Source organism: Phaseolus vulgaris, chromosome 7, assembly GCF_000499845.2.
Source record: "Phaseolus vulgaris cultivar G19833 chromosome 7, P. vulgaris v2.0, whole genome shotgun sequence".
Classification (NCBI taxonomy): Eukaryota; Viridiplantae; Streptophyta; class Magnoliopsida; order Fabales; family Fabaceae; genus Phaseolus; species Phaseolus vulgaris.
This window is the reverse complement of record NC_023753.2, coordinates 2,315,906-2,336,188: the sequence shown is the minus strand read 5'-3', so window position 1 is coordinate 2,336,188 and position 20,283 is coordinate 2,315,906. Positions and strand designations below refer to the sequence as shown.

Genomic DNA, 20,283 nt, shown 5'->3' with positions numbered 1-20,283 from the left:
CTACCCACCCAACACCTCAGAAAATTTCTGAAATGACTCCCACAAATCTCATTTTACCAGTAAAGATGTTCTGCTCAATTAAAAAAATAACAAATAACAAGATAAAAACCAAAGTTTAATATTTCAAGAAAACAGAAAACTAATACATAGACCCGCTTAAAAGTTAAGAAAACCTTGCAGCTTAAATGGTTCTTCTTGTTAAACAACGTGCTTATAAAAAAATAGTTGAGCAACCCCTCACCCCCACCCTTCACTAAATCAAATCCAACTCTACTCAATGAGGCATATTTCATAATTTGAAGAAACCTTAAATATCCCTCTTCATACAAGGCAGCATTGATTTGCTTATCTAGCTTCACTTTGACAGTATTACAATAAAACTTCAAAGAGAAAAACCATAAATTCAGACTGCTCAAATAACTTGTCTGCAAATTAAGGTATGCGGTTTCGAAAATTAGGCGATTTGACTGCCTAGACATAGCTCGGCAGCCTCAAATCAAATGAGATAACCACACTAACCAAAGAACAGAATAGAAAACCAATATAATAAACCAAACGAATATGATAATTTAAGCAATCATGCTAATGTTCATCAATAGCAAACAAGATAAGAGATAATCAGGCTCCAGATTCTTGAAAAAATATTAAGCATTCTGTAGTACGAATTAAGAGCTAAAAACCAAATCTGAGACTCAAAAATTTCGGTATGCAGCACTGTTCATGCAATGGTCAAATCAGTTAAACTAATAATCCACGGACAGGACCGAAAAAGACCCAATCTGAGAAACGTATAAAAAATATTCTTTTCCTAGACTGCTAGGTATGGTCATAAATAACCTTCAACTGATATACAATCTTCAAGCCTTGTGTAGTATTTGATAAATTATAACATTTCTGTATTAATCATAATAGCTAAGGAGAGCCATTTACTCTACCTTTATGTTGTACGAGGGTCATTCCCTTCTCGATCCCCTGGTATTTCTTCCACTTTTTTATTCACTGAAGGTGTGAACTGCTTTTCTTCAACTATAGGTGTCCTCTGGTCTCTCTGAACAACTCCAACTGGTTCACTCGGGATGCATGGTCTCCAAATTATTTCGTTGCCCACATCCATAAGTGCAATGCCCATTGCAGTCAAATCAGTCCTAATCTTATCACTTTTGAGAAAATCCTTATTAACCCTAGCTTGAATTCTTTCTTCTATCAAATGTAGCAATTCACCTTCTGCCAGACCTGCTCTCTTCAATGCCTTCTCTTTCAACTGCTGCAAAATCTGGTGAACAAATAATAATAACAATTGTTTTAACATTTGCAATGGTTTTCAGAAAGAATGTGTCTATTAGATTATATAAAACAGGGCAATTAAGCTAGTGTTAACCTCAGCATAGGATTTAGAGGACAATAATCCTAATACATCCAAAACTTTGGCAACTTCTTTCTCAACTTCCTGTAAGGATTGAATCAATTGCAATTGTGCTCTTTTCTGCATTTTCTTCTGGAAGATAGACAAAACATATTCATTAATTACTAGTGCATTTCCAACGCAAAAATGAATGCAGCAGCACCCGCACATGCAATACAAGAAATTGGTTCCATTTATGTACCTTCAACATCTTCAATGAACTGTTCACAAATTTCAACGCCTCTTGGATAGCACCAGTTAGTATCACTGGCGTCTGCAAGTCATCTGACATTTTTGTTTGAAACTCAACACTCAGTTTCTTAATACATTCCTTGGCAGCCTCATTAATTTGAGGCACCTTTTCATTCTTCTCGGATCCTTCTTGAAGAAATGGTGATAAAGCATCTCTACAATCTTGAAGAGTCTAACAACAAAAAGGACAAAATCAGTCTCACAGTTATCGACTCAGCAGATATAAAAGGAAGCTATTTCGAACAATTTCCCCAGCGTAATGGCATTGTTAAAGCTAACAAAATATCAGCGTCAGTTATCTGTAGCTTTAATAATTTATGTCAATACAACCAAATCACAGTGAAAATTGTGGTAGTTACCTTGATAAATCAAACTGTGTTTCATACAAGTCATGACAGGAACACCACAGACAAATAATTTGCCTTATAATGAGACTCACAAGTGTCAACCTTGAAACATTTGGACATTTAATAATAAACACTAGGGATTTTCATCACATCGGTAACTACCTTCGTCCTCAAAAACTCAAAGTAGCAGGAAAGAAGCACAGGAAATTCTATCTCCAAGATAAAAGTTGCTTAATTTACATAGCAGTATTTAGGTAGGATATATAGAATTACATAACAGAAAAACTCTCAACCTTGAGAGATGAACTCACCCATCAAAATCTAAGCAACAACACACAATTCCTGATACAGATTATTTGGAGGCTGCTTACCTGAAATATATAGTAAATAGCATCTGATGAATTCTCCAGCTGTGAGATAGAGTAATTTAGTGGAGATTTGTAATGGGCACTAATCAAAAAGTGTCTCAAAGCAAGTGGGTGATAGCGCTCAGTGATCTGCAAGAAAAAATATCATGAAAAATATGCATAAGACATCTTGTAAGAACTTCTACAAATTTAAAAAGAAATAAAACTGTCATTGACAAGGAGAATGGAAGTTGGCTAAGAACTGACCTGGCGAATGGTGAAAAAGTTGCCTAAGGATTTTGACATCTTTTCATTATTATTAGTGACATGGCCATTATGCATCCAATAACTGACATGGCTCTCGTTGTCTGCAGCCCAGCTCTGTGCAATCTCGTTTTCATGATGAGGAAATATTAAATCAATTCCACCGCCATGGATATCAAATTTATGAGTTAAATAACAAGCACTCATTGCACTGCATTCGATGTGCCACCCAGGTCTTCCAGGACCCCAGGGGCTGTCCCAACTAGGCTCACCTGGTTTAGCAGCCTGCAATTATTATTATTAAGAAATATAAGAGATTTCAAATGTTTACAAAACATATTTTAAAATAACTGGAAAGGGTTCTCACCTTCCACAAAGCAAAATCAGCTGGGTGACGCTTTCTTGAGTCCACAGCTACTCGTTCCCCAGCTCTATTGTGTTCTAGCTTTTGTCCAGAAAGCATGCCATAATTTGGGCATTTATCAACAGCATAGAAAACATCACCCTCAACTTCATATGCATAGCCATTTTTTATAATCTGCATAGTACATTAATGAATAATGACTAAGCATCTTTTGATAGAATTTATAAATAAAGACATACCTTCATCCAATGAAATGTTAACTTCTATGCCATACATTTAAATAAAAATGACATGCAACCTCAAATAGATATGTTTCTTGTTATCATTAATAAAAAAACTGCTACTTTGTCTCAGGTTTTAAAATTCCTATGCAGATCTGTGAAAACAATAAATAATGAGAAAATATAAGGTGACATTTTTGCAAATGAGACAAAAACAGGAAACTTTGAAAAAGAACTCAAAGCAAAGAAGCTGTAAGTTTGTTATCATTTTAAGTCTCATTAATATTTCAGTTGGAGATTGCATGCAGCTTCTGAGCTTCATATCTCTCTATTAAAAAATTAAAAACAACTGGCCTTTTAACTCTTGTTTTGCTTTCATAGTTCCTGCTTGATTTTAATCTATTTATTAACAAGATAACGAGTTAAATTATCATAATAGGATAAATTATGCATTACATTGCTGCAAAAAAGAAGGAATAGCTTTTATATTTAATATTATATATGTAATCATATAGAAGGTTCAATAGTTTAGGGAAGCATGAGGACAGAAAATCAAAACGCATCCCCACAAATCACTACAACAATAAGAGTAAATATCCAAGATTCTTATAAAAAGTACACAAAATAGCATAATAGTGTATACAGGAAGTTTATTAACATGTAATGTATACAAGGTTTAATTTAACCTGTCCAAGGAAACATATAAATTCAAAATGCACTTGAAAAAAGGGAAGTATTGATTAATATAAAACAGCAAGCAAGACTGTCAACTGGAATTTAATTGAAACACGTGGAGCAAAAAAAATTTTACAATGATATTCCCTTAAAAATTTCAAACTAAAGCGGAGACAGCAATATGTTTAGCAAAATTAAACCTGGGTTATCATGTCCTTTATATCGCCAAGATGTTCAGAAACACGAGGTTCCTTAGTTGGTGTCTCACACTGAAGATCAGCCATATCAGCATTATATTCATCGCAAAAACGGTTACTCAACATCAATGGATCTTCCCCAGTCTCATTTGCTCGCTTAATTATCTGCAGCAATTCTGATATTAGCAGTCTGTAATAAACATTAAAGATTCAGATAAGAAGTGTAAAATCATATGCTTTCAAGACTCATGTTTTCAAGGATGGTGAAACTTGTAACCAATGTTTTGTGAAAGCATAGATCCTACCAAGGATTGGGAAGGGGAGGGGAACTGTGTGAATCATGGTATTGTTATACGAATCACAAGATCCTACCTAAAGCTCTACCATGTATTTATGCATATAAAACAGATGGGAAATGAAAATAACCTTCAAATCACAACATTTAATTAAAAGTTAAATTGAGCATGAATAAGATCAAATGCCAACTCAATAAGTCAAAAAACCATGAGGTAGAGAACCACTGCCAAAAACTATGTTGGGGTGGAATAGTCCACATAGAGACTGAGTAGAGAGATTTGAACAGAGAAAGAGATTTGGGGCACAGACAAAGGAAAATTAAGCTCCACACAGAAGACAGGAGAAATGAATGGGGAATTGAGAGGTGGGACAGGGGGTTGAGTGATAGGGGACAACTGAGGTCAAAAAATGGAGAGGGTGGTCTGCTGCTTCTCCAGAGACAACCAACACAAATCACCTCAGTTGCAGGTTCACAACTCCTACAAGCTTGTTGATCCTATGAGTTTGTCTGGCAATCTTACTCCAATCCCACCATATAAGAAAGCTAGGCAGGGAAAAAAATTGAAGATGTGAACTTGCAGGGTCATGCAATCCTGTGAGTAAAATATATTGCAATTTTGACAGCAATGCTTCAAACAATTATTGTTATCACTTACCATGCAGGTAAACCAGTATTGCTAAAAATAGGCTCATCGTTCAAATTTAAAAGATACCAACTTATAGTAAAGAAATAAGAAGAACAGGAAGCCAACAACAAAAAGAAATAAAGATAGTCCAAACAATAGCAAAAGAAAAAAAAACACCATATTTGAAGATTGACACTTGAGGTATTCTCAAAAAGGATGGTGCTTCCAAACACTAAAGACTCCTGAAGCACATAGAAATATGTACTGTGTGAATGGCTTATTCTAAAAGTTATGCCCACGTAAAAGTTATAGTTAAAAGCACAGACTAAACCTATCTCAATGAAATTCTATCCAGTTGAAAAAATGTTGGAAGATAACACTAAACAAAATATAAGACTTGATAGCAATTAGAAAACCTACAAAACTCGATCCTCTACCATACACTTGAATCACTTTGACAAATGAATTCTAAAGTCACAGAACAGAAATATGGTAACTAACAGGGGTGACTAGATGTCTGAATCAAAGAATTTATATTTTGACTCCCAAAATAATATTATTTAAAATCATTATTCACTACATCTCCCCATTTCCCAGTAAGTTTACTCTATAACATTAAGCCCTATTCATTTCTGAAAACGATTTCATAGATTTGTATTGCTTATATGATAAGGGTCGGTCGGTTATAGCATATGTGACAACAATTGAGATTCTTGCAAACTCTAAGAGAACTGCTCTCAATAGTAGAATGGCACATGACTGAATAACCATACAAGCCACTCCATTAAATTTAAACTTTTATTCAATAAAAATTAAAGAAAATCTTAATCACTTTAGAGTATTGCTCTCAATATATTAATATTAATAGAAAAAAAATGAAATGGCTCAGTTTTTAATACTATTTTACAAAGAAAACCAAAAATGAATTTTTCTTAACCCATTTTTACCTCAAACTGACCATAAAAGGAATGATCATGAAACATTACAAAATTTGTCTGAGAATGAACTGCCATATATTGCCCAGATCTACTTATAATATACACTACTACCACCTGATCTACTTATAATATAACCCTTTTTTCCCTCCATACCAAACTGACTATGAAAGGAAAGATCATGGAAAGATTACAACATTTATTAGAGAGGGAACTACCATATATTGACCCAGACTTCAGAGAAGGAACACAAATCTTATCCCAATTACCATCGCATTGAAAGTATACATTCATATAGTTTCATATTGCAATTGTGTATCATTCACAGGTCCAAAGGAACATGTATGTAGGAGTGACAATAACCAGAATCGTGCAAAGGAAAGAAGGATGAAAAATACTCAAAAAAAATAATTAACAAAAATGGCAGCTGGATGGTGAAAAAGTCTAAAAAGCAGGGAGTTGTCAGCTTTGGTTACAACAAGATATCATCCTCACCTTGTCATCAACATCAGTGAAATTCCGCACATATGTTACTTCATATCCCAAGTGTCTAAGGTACCTACAAGTTTTCATATCAATCAGAGTACAAACAGTGAGTCAACTCTTAATCTTCACATCTAGAAAAAGCAAAATTAAAACAAAAAAGAGTGAGCAGAACAAATGTTTCAAAGAAGTATTCCAATTTAACCTTTCAAATACTGAGATAATCTAATATCTAAACCTACTTAAATCTGGCTAATAATAACAGTCAGACAAACCAAATTAAATCCAACTACACATTTACATGGTAATAAACAAAAACAAATAAGCCCAATACAAAGTGAACCTTAAATCCAGAAAAGACCGAGTCTGAAACAACTTTAAAACCATGGGCTAGATTCTCAATTTCATCGGTACAGAAACCAGTAGATTGAATTGAGGCATGCCAACGAAATGAAAAGAGGGTTGGTGGGAATTGAAGAATGAATGATGAAAAAGTACCTGGTGAGAATGTCAAAGGAAACCGCGGCACGAGCGTGGCCGAGATGGCTGAAGTCATAGGCAGTTACTCCGCAAACGTACATGAAAACCTTGCCAGGGATTTTGGTTTTGAAGATCTCTTTCTGCTGAGTCATGGAGTTGTAAATCCTGAAAACACCAAGCTCCTCTTCAGCCATTGTTACCTGCAGATGAGCACACTCTCTCTCACACTCTGCAGCTATGACCCCTTCAGCCCTAATTTCTTTTCTGTTCTTCAACCCCAAACCCTTCTACCATTTACTTTTGCCTTCATAAATAATAAATAAAATAAATCATTATGTTAATAATAATCACCATTTATAATAATATATTCTTATTTTGTTTAGAGATTTTGTCTATGGTCCGAATGTAATTATATTTTGAATTTTGCATCTATTACAAATAGTTAGTATAAATTATATCTCTATTACAAATAATTGTACCTATTTGTACTATTCTGTAATTTTTTTACTCAAGTATAGGTAACTTATATTATTTTTTCATATTATTATATTTCAAAATATAAATTAATAATATAGGTTTTATTTAGATAAATATAAAATATATTAATATAAATATTAATTTTAAAACTTTAACTTACTAAAATACGATAACATAAAAAAAAAAACATTTCCACCAATAATAATAATAAATACAATATATGATTTCCTTATTTACTTTCTTTTAACTCTGGCGTTGCCTTTGGTTATTCAGTTGACTTTTTTCCTTATTAAATCTATTTTATTTACCTTAGGTTATTCATTTATTATTCTTAAATGATGTAATTAGTGGTTTCTTTATTTTACTTCATTTCCATTCTGGAGTTTTCTTTCTTTCTTCAGTTACCTAACTTACTTTCTTTACTTTTAAATATTTTTACTTACTTCAAGTTGATTATGCATCCTCCTACTGAAATAAAACATGTAATTGTGACATAAAAAAAAACTTATATATTATCAGTAATGGAAGAGTATTGAATTTGTAACATTTTTATTATATTTAGTAATTAGTCTACAAATAAAAACTCTAATTGATCTAAAATTTTATAGACAATACCATTTGAAAGAAGATTTGCCTAATCCATCTAAACAAATTCATCAAATATAATACTTGTCACCTGACCATATAAAATTTTGAATAATTCTATAATTGTCTTGAATATTTTTAATTTAAATGTATCAATAGTTCACATTGTATAAAGATTGTATTTTTCTATTTTGTAACCCTTATACTATACTTATTTTTGTCTAAATTATCACTTATATTATTTTTTTTAATTAAACTTATATTGAAAAATAAAGTTTATAATATAATCCTGGTGGGGTGAGAACAAATAATGTAATTGATGTCCAATATATGAAAAAAAAAAAGGTGACACTAACTATTTTCTTTTAAATTATTATATATTGTATTATACAATAAAAAGCAACTCCAGTTAACAGGTAAATAATCCATCTATATATTTTTTTTCTAACAGAAAAATATACTGGACTCAAAGAAGATATTAAGTAAGGCTGCTTCTTCCTGCACCTCCATAGCTTATTCTCTCACCTCCATAGATTTTCATATTTCAAAAAATGCCCCTCTGTAATATTCCGGATTACATAATCCGGAAGTCATTTTTCAAATTTGTAATTAGCTTCTGGATTATATAATCCGGAAGTCTTTTCTCAGATGCATGATTACTTTCTGGATTAAATAATCTGGAAGTCTTTTTTAACTTCCGGATTATATAATTCGGAAGTCTTTTTTCAAATGTATTTCCGGATTACATAATCCGAAAATTATTCTATGGGGGTGGCACAAGAAGGATAAAAATGTATTTTCATATTGTGTATGGAGGTGCCAGAAGAAGATATGGAGGTGCAGGAAGAAACAGTCATTAAGTAATTATGATCAGACCCTAATTAAGTTAAGGCCCAATGTAAAGAGAGGAAGAAAATTATATAGCAATTACTTCCTGCACCTTTAAAAAATAGAGTACATATAAAAATATATTCCAGAATATGTTTCCAGATTTTTTTTTAAGAACAAATTTTTTGTATTGCAGATTTTCTTATTCGAAATGAACTTTTGATTTTTTTTTTGAATTTTTATTTCTAGAACAAAAAAAAACTCTTCCGAATCTATTATTTTTAATGTATTATTTTTAATTTTTAATTTTCTTATTAAGAATGGGATTTTTATTTTTTTATAGATTTTTATTTTTGAAACATAATAATCTCTTCCACATTTATTTTTTTAAATATATTATTTTTAATTCTAAATTTTCATTTTCGAAATAAAGGATATTTTTAAAAATTTAAATTATGTTGCTTATGTTGAGAAATATTTGGTGTAAGAAGAATTTGCCAAATTATATAAACCCTAATTATGACCCGGCCCACTACTTTCCCTCCTTGTCAGCCCCGCAACTGTTAACACTGCTTATGCAGTTTATATTAGGTTTAACTTTAGATAATTGTAGACAAAACTTTTATCTAGATCCAAATGTGCTAAGTTTAAATCAATATTTGAAAATTTTACTGAAGAAAACCTTTGAAACCTTAGTCAATTGGAATATATATTGACTTTAAAAAAAACAAAAACATAGGGGACTTCTAATGTTTTCCTTTTTGGCAAACATGTTTGGGATTGAAAATCTATAATTCAAGAACAACATATTTAAATTAGGACTTCCATGTTGTTGTATAAAGATGATGTTTCATTTTAACCAACACTTCAACTATTGACTTTATAATAGTTTAATATATTTTTTATCAATAGAGTGTCAAAATATTGTACTGTGTAGATTGTTATGATAACTGTTTTTTTTTCTATAATCCATTATATTTCAATTATCTGTATTAAACGTGTCAGAATAAAATAAAACAAAAAGTTCAATTCAATGTTTCTTCTCTTTTTATTTTGACACTAAAAAAAAAGGTCTCATAATAATATAGAGTTTTTTTAAGATTTATTCATACGGATGTGTGTTTTAATGGACACAGTTGATAGGTATGTTTGAAGTTGACTTGTTCTTGAAAAGATAAATTAAACAAATAACTTATTGTTCAAGACTACAATATTCTATTAAAAAAATGACTTTGAATATTTTTTATCAGTATAATATTCTTTTAATATTTCAAATGGACTTAAATAGCTCATTTTCACTCTTCTACACGAGAATTTGGGCTCAGTGGGTAGAATTCCCATTTTAAATTTCGTCTTGATCAGTAAAAGGAAGGAAAATTGGAAAATAAAATATTATAGACAAAATTAAAAAAGATATTAAAGATATAAGGATGCATATTAAGCTAGAAATTATGTATCATCACATCAGGTATTTATAATTGATCTTTTTCATCAATATACAATTATGTGAATTGTTATCCTTCATAGTTATTTTAGTCAGTAAACTCACGCAACTCAAAAATATATTTCATATTTAAATAATTTCGTTAACATTAATCTTCTAACATCTTTTAATATCTTTTAATATGTTTACATTCAAACATGTTAAAATTAATTTATCTAATTTACATAGTTAACGTAACACTGTACATCAATTATATTGGTCTATGTTTCGATAATTCATCATCTATAGATTCAACTATCCAAACCATTAAGATAAAATACACCATTTTGACCAAGCATATAAAATATATTTTTTTCTCTTTAATATGAAAAAAAAAATTCATACTTTTTTTAATTCTTATCTTGATGTTATACTTGTCTATGATCCAATAACAAAAACTAATGAAGGTGTTTACTTTGGATGTTCATCTCTTAAATTGTTTTGCATCCCACTCAAGTATAACTTCTTTCATTTGAAGGAAAAAATGTGTGTCATTTTGGAACTTCCTCCTCAAAATCCTTTGAAAATGTTGTACTATCATCAACCTCGACTAATAAAACATAGTAAAGTTAGGTGTGATGGTTTTCAAATATTAACTAATGACAATTTTTTCCATTGTTAACTTGGAAGTCCCAATTTTAATTGGTTAGAGTGATTGAACTACGTGTCAAATTAACAAGATCTACAAAAGACTTAGAGGCTTATGAACTAACTCACAGCAAACTTTTCCACAAATTCTATCTAATTAAGTTCCTTAGAAACAATAATATACTACGGGAGACTTATCCAACTAACCACCATAATAAAAAGTCTAAATGGTATGGTCTAGCGTATAGATGCTGGAAACCTAAAAAGATGCAATTCCACACAATTATTCATTCAATCAACTATTTGATAACATATATGAAGTACTACAATATGGCGAGAAGAAACAAGTTACAAAAATGAACTATCAACATCCAGGTTGAGTTCTTTATTAAAAACTCGTTCACGACTCAATAGAAATACAAAATGTTGTTGATGTCGCACTAATGATCAATCATTGAATAAGAACTCGATGTCTTTCCCCAAATATCAATTGGAAAGAATCATCAATCAATTAATATTGAACTATTTGTATAAATACAAGATTTACGCAAGAAAATACGCGATGAAATGGTTAAATACTTAAAAAAAAAAGTAATTACATTGTTGATTAAGAGGTAACAATATCCACATTTAACTAAATTTAATAAGATGCACATCACTTTCAATATGATTTTTTTTTGTCATCCTTTAACCATAAAAAAATAATTTTATATTCAATTGGTCGTATATATGGTTTTTTATATGACTTTTTTCTCAAATATTATTAAATAAATTTATAATTATACTTTAGTAAATATATAAAATTAATTGCATATTACAAAATTGGTATATTGGAATTATAAATCATTTTTTTTAATTTATATTTTATCATCAATTTCTAATAATAATTTCAAATTATCTTAATTTTCCAATCCATTATATAACATATTTTAAAAACAATTTTAATTTTTCTTACTGTTCATAAATTAATTATCAAGATATTAAAATTTTATTTATTTCCAAATAATATTACAAAAACAATATTAAAAAATCATATTTTTTAACATTTCAATTATTTTTTATTCTTCTCATCTTCCAATCCAATCAAAATTTATTCTCAACATTTTTAATTAATTATTTTAAGTTTTTTTTTCTATTACAATTCAATTTTATTTTGATTTATTTTTTAATTTTCCTCCATATTTAAAACAAAAAAATGTCTCAAATTTTGACTCTCAAAAAATTAAATTTACAATTGTCAATATGAAAATTATTTGTCTAGAAGAATTCCCTTGGATATTGTGGAAATATGCCATTTGAGAAGTTAATATTTTCTTGAGTCCATTCTGGATATTATATATTAAAAGAATATTACATCACGAAAAAAAATCCTCTTTGAAACATCCATGGTATTTTTTTATTTCACCATTAAATTAAAATAAAAACTAAGAAATAAAACTTATTATTCTTCCTTCAATACATGTCATGTCCAGTGTACTTTACAATAATTACTTATTCACCTCAGTGTTCCTATGTTTCTTCCTTCAATAATGTCTTTTCCTGACACCACGTCATCAACCTCAATTTAAACAACAACCAATGGAGGACAATGTTTTAAATGAAAACTTTGTTTTTTTAACATTAAAAAACTTTGGTACAAATTACAGTAGGGTTATGTCCATTTTGAATTTTCACCCAGTCTATTAAATTGATTGTAATTATTTATTTGATATAATTTATATTTTTTGTATATCATTTTTTTTTCAATTTTTGTTTTTAATAAAAAAAATTTACTCAAATTTAACTGTTATTCTGATGTGATATAATAATTTCTAACCATTTTAACAGTTAGAACTTGTTTAAATTTTAATAAAAAATTCACCAAACAATCTCTAAAAAATAAAACTATCAAAAATTAATTCTCACTAAATATTATAAAATATTTTGAAATTTAACGTCTCATCATCACTTAATTACTAATTACAAAAATATCATATTAAAAATTAAAATTCTTCAAATATGTCGTATAAAAACAAAGATAAGTTAAATAAATTTTTAGTTTGCCATTTTAATTATCCACATAGAGTAATATACCTACATAGTTAACCACTTGCAAATCATTAAAATTAAAAATAAATCTATTATTGGAAGAATAATTCATATTTTTTTTTCTATTGTATTAAAATAAAAATTATATGAAAAATATATTTGTATTTTGTTTTATAAAGTACGATTGATCACTGACTACAGATAAAATTTTTGGACATTTTTAAAAATTGAACAGTCTTGCTCAGTTAAAAAATCAATATAATCCTCTTTTCACTCTCCACATTAATGTTGTTTTTTTCTAACTTATTTTATAATATTATCTTTTTTTATTAAGTAGTTTCCTAAATACACTTAAAATAAACATTATCTTATATAAATTTATTATGTAGGTCGGATTGTCCAATGATACTTATTTTTTTAATATTTTATTGTGACATACTATTATGTATATGTTGAATATATCAACAAAAGGGTTACAAAGATGGTTTTAAAATTAAAATTAAAAAAATTTATTTTTTAATGTCATATAAAAAATATGAGTTAAGTAAAAGTCTAGATAATAAGAAATCATGTTCTTTACTTATAAAAATTGTAATTAAATAGAAGGAGAAACAACAAAAATTATAAAAATATAGATAAATTCTCATAAAGTAAGAAAGATTAATGAAAAGTTTAAAAATTGAGACTTGATTATTCTCATTGATTCATAGTTTGAGATTACATCATATGGGGACCTAATCAGTTAATGGACTTTGAATTTAGGAGAATGTATATATATAGGACTCACATATAGGTTTATGCATTTATTTTTTTTAGTCAAAAACTACTTCATGACAATAATGCTTTATAAAATACAAACAAAACCTTCAATAAGTGGTCCTCATGGTTGGAAGTTCTTATTGTGTTATATTTTTCAATTGTTACTTAAAATAATAATTGAATAAATTAAAATAATCAAGATGATACATAAATAATTATTAGATTAATATAATTAACAATATGAGGATAAAAATGTTTTAGAAATATAACTAAAGGAACTGTAAAATATAATAAATTTTAAATATTTTAATGTTATAAACTATAGCTAATATTTACCGTAAATCTTTTAATATATTCTATTAAATAAGCTGATTTGATGGGATCGTAATTTCAGTTTGAAGTCCTGTTAACCTATTTTTTAAAAATTAACATTAAAATAAATTTTTTAAAAGATTGTTCTTTTATGTTATATTATTTGAAAGATTGTGGTTTATCCTTATTCAAATAATTTTCTTTTCACTAATCACCAAATTTCCTTTATATACAAAGAGAAAATGTGCCTGCTCAATAAAATTACTAAAACACATTAAATAATATTATCTTGATTTTGAAAATGTTTCAAAACATTCTAACTATAATTCTATACAGTCACATGAAAACAGTATATTAATTAAATTATATATTTTAATATAAAAAAAAACTAAAAACACACATCTTTATTGTCCAAAATACCCAGAAAAAATAACATTATATTTTTTTAAAAAAATTCAAAACAATTCATGACAACAAATAAAACACACATAGAACAAAGTCCAGAAAATATAAATTTAACAAGGAAAACATAATAAATCACCAGCATAAAAAGTCTCTTAAATATTTTTTTACACAAATTCTACAAATACTTTCACTACTCACACAAACATTAAAATAATTCTTTCACAAATTATCTATTTTGTCTTACACTTATCAATTTTTTAATTTTTTTTAAAAATGTATCGTTTCCTGTTTTTGTATGACTTTTTTTTCATCCTTACCGCATTCCCAGTTTCCGTTTTGAGTCTTCTTTAATAACTAAAATTAATGAAGGTCTGAATTTTTTATTTTATTACCATAAATAGTACAATAAATATGCACATGCATATTTATTTCAAATTCAGTTATAATTGACTTTTTATTTTTATACTAAATTAAATTTCAAATAATTTATTTAACTATTTTAAGGAAAGAAATATAAATAACATGTAATAAAATTGACAATAAGAATAATGTCAAGAATAATAATAATAATATAGGTACTACTCATTCTTATCCAATACTCTACTCACAATTATCTATATAACTTTATTTATTATTTTCTCTACTCTCCATTTTTCTTATTTGTTTCCTTTTTAATTACTTAATATAATACCTTTACAAAACTATATAATTTAGTATAGACCCAACAACACAAAATATATAGTATTTCAAAATATAAATTAAATATAAAATATATATAATTTTTTTTTATTAAAGTAGAGTCATAAGTAAAATTCAAATTTGTTCTAAATGTTGTTTTTATATCTATACCTATATTTAATCGTGTATATAGTACAATCATCACATATTACAATAAAAATAATACATACAACATTAAATTATGGAAATAAATTCATATCTTTACAACTATTCACAGTATATAACAAAATATATCAGTTTTACGTAATAATAAAAGTTCTACAATAAAGTAAATAACTATCTATATAATTTAAACATTCTGAATTATCAAGAGTCATCAGTTTCTACTCGTATAACATATATATGAAAAAAACACACAAAAAGAATTGAGATTTTTTTAAAATTTAAATATCAATCTTAATAGACTTAACTGACAATGCAAACAATGAAGGCCTATGACTTAATCCACAATCATAAGACTCAATCTTACTATGAATCTGTATTCCAATTTTGATGACCTACTATGAACATTAAAAGTTATTTGAGAAGTGATTATTTAGTTAAGTAATTCTCATTAAAAATATTGGTAATTATAATTATTTTTCTTAAGAATATCGGTCATTTTCAATTTACAAAAGAAATATATACCCATTACCTAACATCGGTGATGCTGAGCAAATATCATATAGTCGAAAGTTTGACTTATGAATATCTTAGTTTAAGACATTATTTTGAACTATATAGATATTCACCTACTCTATCACTTTCTTAGACCCCACCATGGTCTTTACTTTTTATCTCGTAGTACCAAATTGTGACTTCTCAAACACAAAGATTAATACATTAACATGACTTTGACATAATGCAACAAATTTCATAACTCTTTATGGAACTGATATATTTTTTTATACTTTCAAGAATCATATACACGTGATGACTATTAAGACATGTCATATTTGTATTGCCAAAAATCTATACACACAAGTATAAAAATAAAAATAAAACATACAGGTAAGTTTATTTTATCCAAACTCATTAAATAAAAATAATAATCTATTTTTATTATTAATTTATATGTTTTTTTGAATTATAAAATAAATAAGAATTAAAGCAAACACTTTAAATCATTATATATTGATAAATATATTATAAAAAAATAAAATAATAAAAATATAAACTAATAAAGAGCATCAATGTCAGATAAATTAAATGACATAATTATAAATAAATAAATGAGAGCAATGCGTGACTAGAGATAAATTAAATATAAATGACATAAAATAAATAAATATGACCATGTAGATAAATAAATTAAGTGATGTAATATAAATAAATAAATTGGACCATAGATAAATTAAATGATATAAATATAAATAAATAAACTGTACAAGTTTGGAAATACATTAAATAACATAAATATAAATAAATAAATAGTTCAAGTTTGAAAATACATTAAATAATATAAATATAAATAAATAGTTAAATAAATAAGACCAGTAAGTGAAGATATATTAAATAACATAAAAATAAATAAATAAATAGAACCAGTAAATAACTATAGATATATATGAAATAAATATAATTAAATAAAATTACTGTGTAAGTAAATATCAATTAAATGATATAAATATAAATAAATGAACAAGATTACTATGTAACTTGATATTAAAATAAATAATATATATGAAAGAACAAAGAAATAAAGTAAATAATATATAATGCAAAATGAATAAAAAGTTAATAAAAAAACACATAATTTTATTAATAAATACAAGAATAGCTTAACATCACTCCCCTTACCTTTGATTGAAGTGAAACATTAGAATTAGAGATTCTAGAATATTTAAAAAAATTATCACCTCTTTCTCTTTGTCTTACCTTTCTTTCATCTTCTCTCCCACAACACCTATTTATAAGCCAAAATTTTACTTTATTTAATTTTGTTTAGAGTCATGATTTCAATGAAGATTTTATTTATTATCTTCATCTTATTTTATCTTTTTCTTTTCTATTTCATTTGTTTTTTTTTTCTTATCTAATATGGATAGAATACGATATATATAGATAGATACACACGTGACTATCCAAAAGTTGAATATAGCATGGATGTTTGTACAAACTATGGACTAATTAATAAATTGTTAATGCATTATAAGATTTTTTATTTTATTGGAAGTATATTGTTTTATTTGTTAATGTCAAATATCCTATTTCATTTCTATATCACCCTTTTCCAACTAAAATCGAATAAACTATCATTTTTCTTTATATAACTTGTAATTTATATTTATATTTATTAATTTATCTGATAACCATCTATTATCACGTTAATTTGAAATCTCATACGACAAAATTTTATTTGGAGACTAGATCGTATTAGTGTCCAAATTAACTAATTAAATTTAAGTTAAGCCTACAAAATTTTACATTAAGTTTGTGAATTAATTCAATAATTTATATTTATTCATTCCATAATTCAATTTTTTTTTTATTCTATGAATATACACTACAAAATAAAATAAATATATACATTTAATAACATTTATTACTCTCAATTCTTCTGAAACAAACACCTCGAAAAATTCAAAACTTACAAAGAACGAAAGCTCTTACAAAAACAATTTATATTAAAGAATTCTTGACATGATTTTGAGGCTCTTGGATTTAATTTGGACAATTTCTATATTTGAACTAAGAGAAGCTTTTAAAGTTGTATGTGAAAGAGGCTTTAACTGGTTAAACTAACTACATATGACTATGAAATGAAGATAAAGGTGTTCTTCCTTTCATCCCTCCAAAGAAACTAGGTAAGTAGTCATACTTTTATTTATTATAATAATAATGGGATTGCAATAATGTTATCTCCCTTTCTTAGTAAAGTGGTCCCAGTAAAGTAGACTTTGGTTATGATTTTCACAATCCAGTTTTTTTTCTAGAAATTGCATTATCTTAACTACTATAAAACTATTTGAAAAAAAAAGTTGTGAACTCGTCAGTTTGCTCTGGTTTATATTATTCAGAAGGGAAAAGAACGTGACAAAGATATTTAAACAGAGAATCTCCAACCCTAAAATAACACTAATGTTATAAAACACTTATCATATATTCCCATCCTTTCTGTCTCCTTTGGAAGAAATTTTAGAATATAGATCTTAAATCTTGCTGCATAATAATGCCTGATATATAAAATATCACAATCTTATATGATATAAGAGGAAACAATGGGTCTCTCTCATACAATCTTGATCTAAATCAGAAAAAAGAATTTATGAAATAGTCACTAGGATTTTCTTACAACATGTACCACAACAACTTAGAAATTAGGTAACACAATACTGATACGACATGTTATAAATACAAAAATATGTATAATTTTTAAAATATAAAATAAAAAACACATATTTATATTATATAATTATGAATTATATAAAATGACAATAAAAATTTATATGAAAAATATGTTTTAATTCTTTTTTATAGCAAAAAGTGTTTCTGATGATTAGTTCATAAAAATTTGTCCCATAATAAAAATTTATAAAATAAATTGAATTTTTAAAAAATTATTATATTTTTCTATTTTAAAATTGTAACTAGAATTATCATAAATCGAACAAATATGTTTTTTTTTTAAATTGAACACTTCAACAATACATATTAGTGTTCTGAGTCACATAGATTACAACTCATTAATAAAATTATCATTTAGTTAAGAGATGGAATTAAATTAATATATTTAATTATTTATTATAGATCAAGCAAGGAAGTAATGCATTACTCTCCTGTTTGAAAATAAAATTAAGCAAAACTAAGGCGAAATAATGAAACAATTGAGAAAGGAAATGAATTGAAAAATACAAAAATGAATATGAAGAGCTAGAGCGATTCCTGCCTCTGCATTCTCATCTGGTGGTAGAAACTCTGGATGAACTTCTCAGCCTTCTGATCAACCGATTCACCTTCATCCGCTGAACCACACTCAAACAAATCATGGGCTACGCCTGTTTCATCTCCAATTTCAAAGGGTTCCAATGCCAGCTGCCACTCCCGTTCTACTTTCAGGTTCCCCAGGCAGCAATACAGATACAAGAAAGAACGCAGACCTGGGTTGTCCCTGTTCTTGAACTGGTTTCGATGGTAACTTGGAATTAAGGGAGTGAACTGATACTCTCCGTCGTTGGAGTGATTGAGGAGCTTCAACTCCCGACGCTTCTTGAACCTCTTGAGAAGTTTCGGGAAGATGGGTTTTCTTAATCTGTGGACGAGAAGAGAGAGTCTGAGGAGATGGAGCGAGACTTTGTGGAAAAAGGGTGATGTTTTTCTGAGCATTTTTGAGAGCGAGAAAGAGAATTTGGTGGGGTATGCAATAGCAGTAGCAGTAGCAAGGGTGAGACATGGTGAAGAATGAAGAGTGAAGAGTGCTTTAAGGTAAGAAAAAGGTGGAGAGATCGAAGCCAAGCTGTAAAAGGTTTGGTCGGTTGTGTTTTGTAGTTGGCATGTTGAGGGAATGTGCAGAAGTAGCCGTTGAACCTCTCATGGTAGGGTTTCCCTCCAAATTCACTTTTTTCTTTCCCTTCACCCATTCTCTATGTTTTTTTTCTTAATTAAAAGTTTTGCCTTCAATTACTTCTAATTTTGTTTATGTTAGTTTTTTTTTTATTGGTTCTTGATTGTGAGTTGATTGATTTTAACTAAAGTATTGGATCTTTCTTTTAAATGGAGTAGTTGGCATGTGGATCACTTCTTAAATAATTTTTATTTATTTATTTATTAATTTTGGTGATAAATTTATTTCCCTTCTTTCCTACTATTACTAAATTGTTGGTTTCTTTTATCTTTCTTATGAAAAACAAAATTCAAATACGCGTAATCCACGTCAGTTCTCAATAATCAGTATTAATACGTAATGACCAATATTATTACTTGAGGCAACATATTTTATATGTATAAGATGGTTAGTGAAATATGATATTTTGACTAATTATGTGAAAAATAAAATGAATTGAGAAATTTAGAGTTTTGATAACTGATTTTATTGATGTTTGTTGAAATTTGAGTTTACTAGTAAAATTATAATTGAATCTTATGGTTAGATTATGTGAATTTTAACTTATACTTGTAAATTATAGTTATGCTGGATTCATAAAGCTAATATTTTATTCAATATTCGAGTTGAATTGTTACGGGTGATGGAAGTTTTGAAATTTAAAATTG

At 27.6% G+C, this 20,283-nt stretch overlaps 2 protein-coding genes across 2 annotated transcripts; both read right to left on the bottom strand.

The window, feature by feature from the left end:
* Positions 1 to 544: 544 nt before the first annotated feature.
* On the bottom strand, positions 545 to 7,215 carry LOC137827656 (cysteine--tRNA ligase 2, cytoplasmic). The gene is made up of 9 exons (XM_068633876.1): positions 6,909 to 7,215; positions 6,423 to 6,486; positions 4,073 to 4,234; positions 2,980 to 3,150; positions 2,616 to 2,897; positions 2,373 to 2,498; positions 1,605 to 1,826; positions 1,379 to 1,495; positions 545 to 1,273 (listed from the first exon to the last, which is right to left on the bottom strand). Exons 1-9 carry the CDS (start codon positions 7,082 to 7,084, stop codon positions 938 to 940), a joined length of 1,656 nt encoding a protein of 551 aa, XP_068489977.1. The 5' UTR covers positions 7,085 to 7,215; the 3' UTR covers positions 545 to 937.
* An 11,569-nt stretch (positions 7,216 to 18,784) lies between these two features.
* Positions 18,785 to 19,536, bottom strand: LOC137828199 (uncharacterized). The gene has a single exon (XM_068634670.1). The coding sequence runs from the start codon at positions 19,396 to 19,398 to the stop codon at positions 18,946 to 18,948; it is 453 nt and encodes a 150-aa protein (XP_068490771.1). The 5' UTR covers positions 19,399 to 19,536; the 3' UTR covers positions 18,785 to 18,945.
* Between the last annotated feature and the right edge of the window lie 747 nt (positions 19,537 to 20,283).

Coding starts and splice junctions, on each gene's coding strand:
- LOC137827656 (XM_068633876.1), bottom strand. CDS start 7,084: ATGGCTGAAGAGGAGCTTGGTGTTTTCAGGATTTACAACTCCATGACT. Junction 6,487..6,908: donor TCCTTTGACATTCTCACCAG/GTACTTTTTCAT, acceptor GAAAACTTGTAG/GTACCTTAGACACTTGGGAT. Junction 2,499..2,615: donor ACTTTTTCACCATTCGCCAG/GTCAGTTCTTAG, acceptor TTTTTCTTGCAG/ATCACTGAGCGCTATCACCC.
- LOC137828199 (XM_068634670.1), bottom strand. CDS start 19,398: ATGCTCAGAAAAACATCACCCTTTTTCCACAAAGTCTCGCTCCATCTC.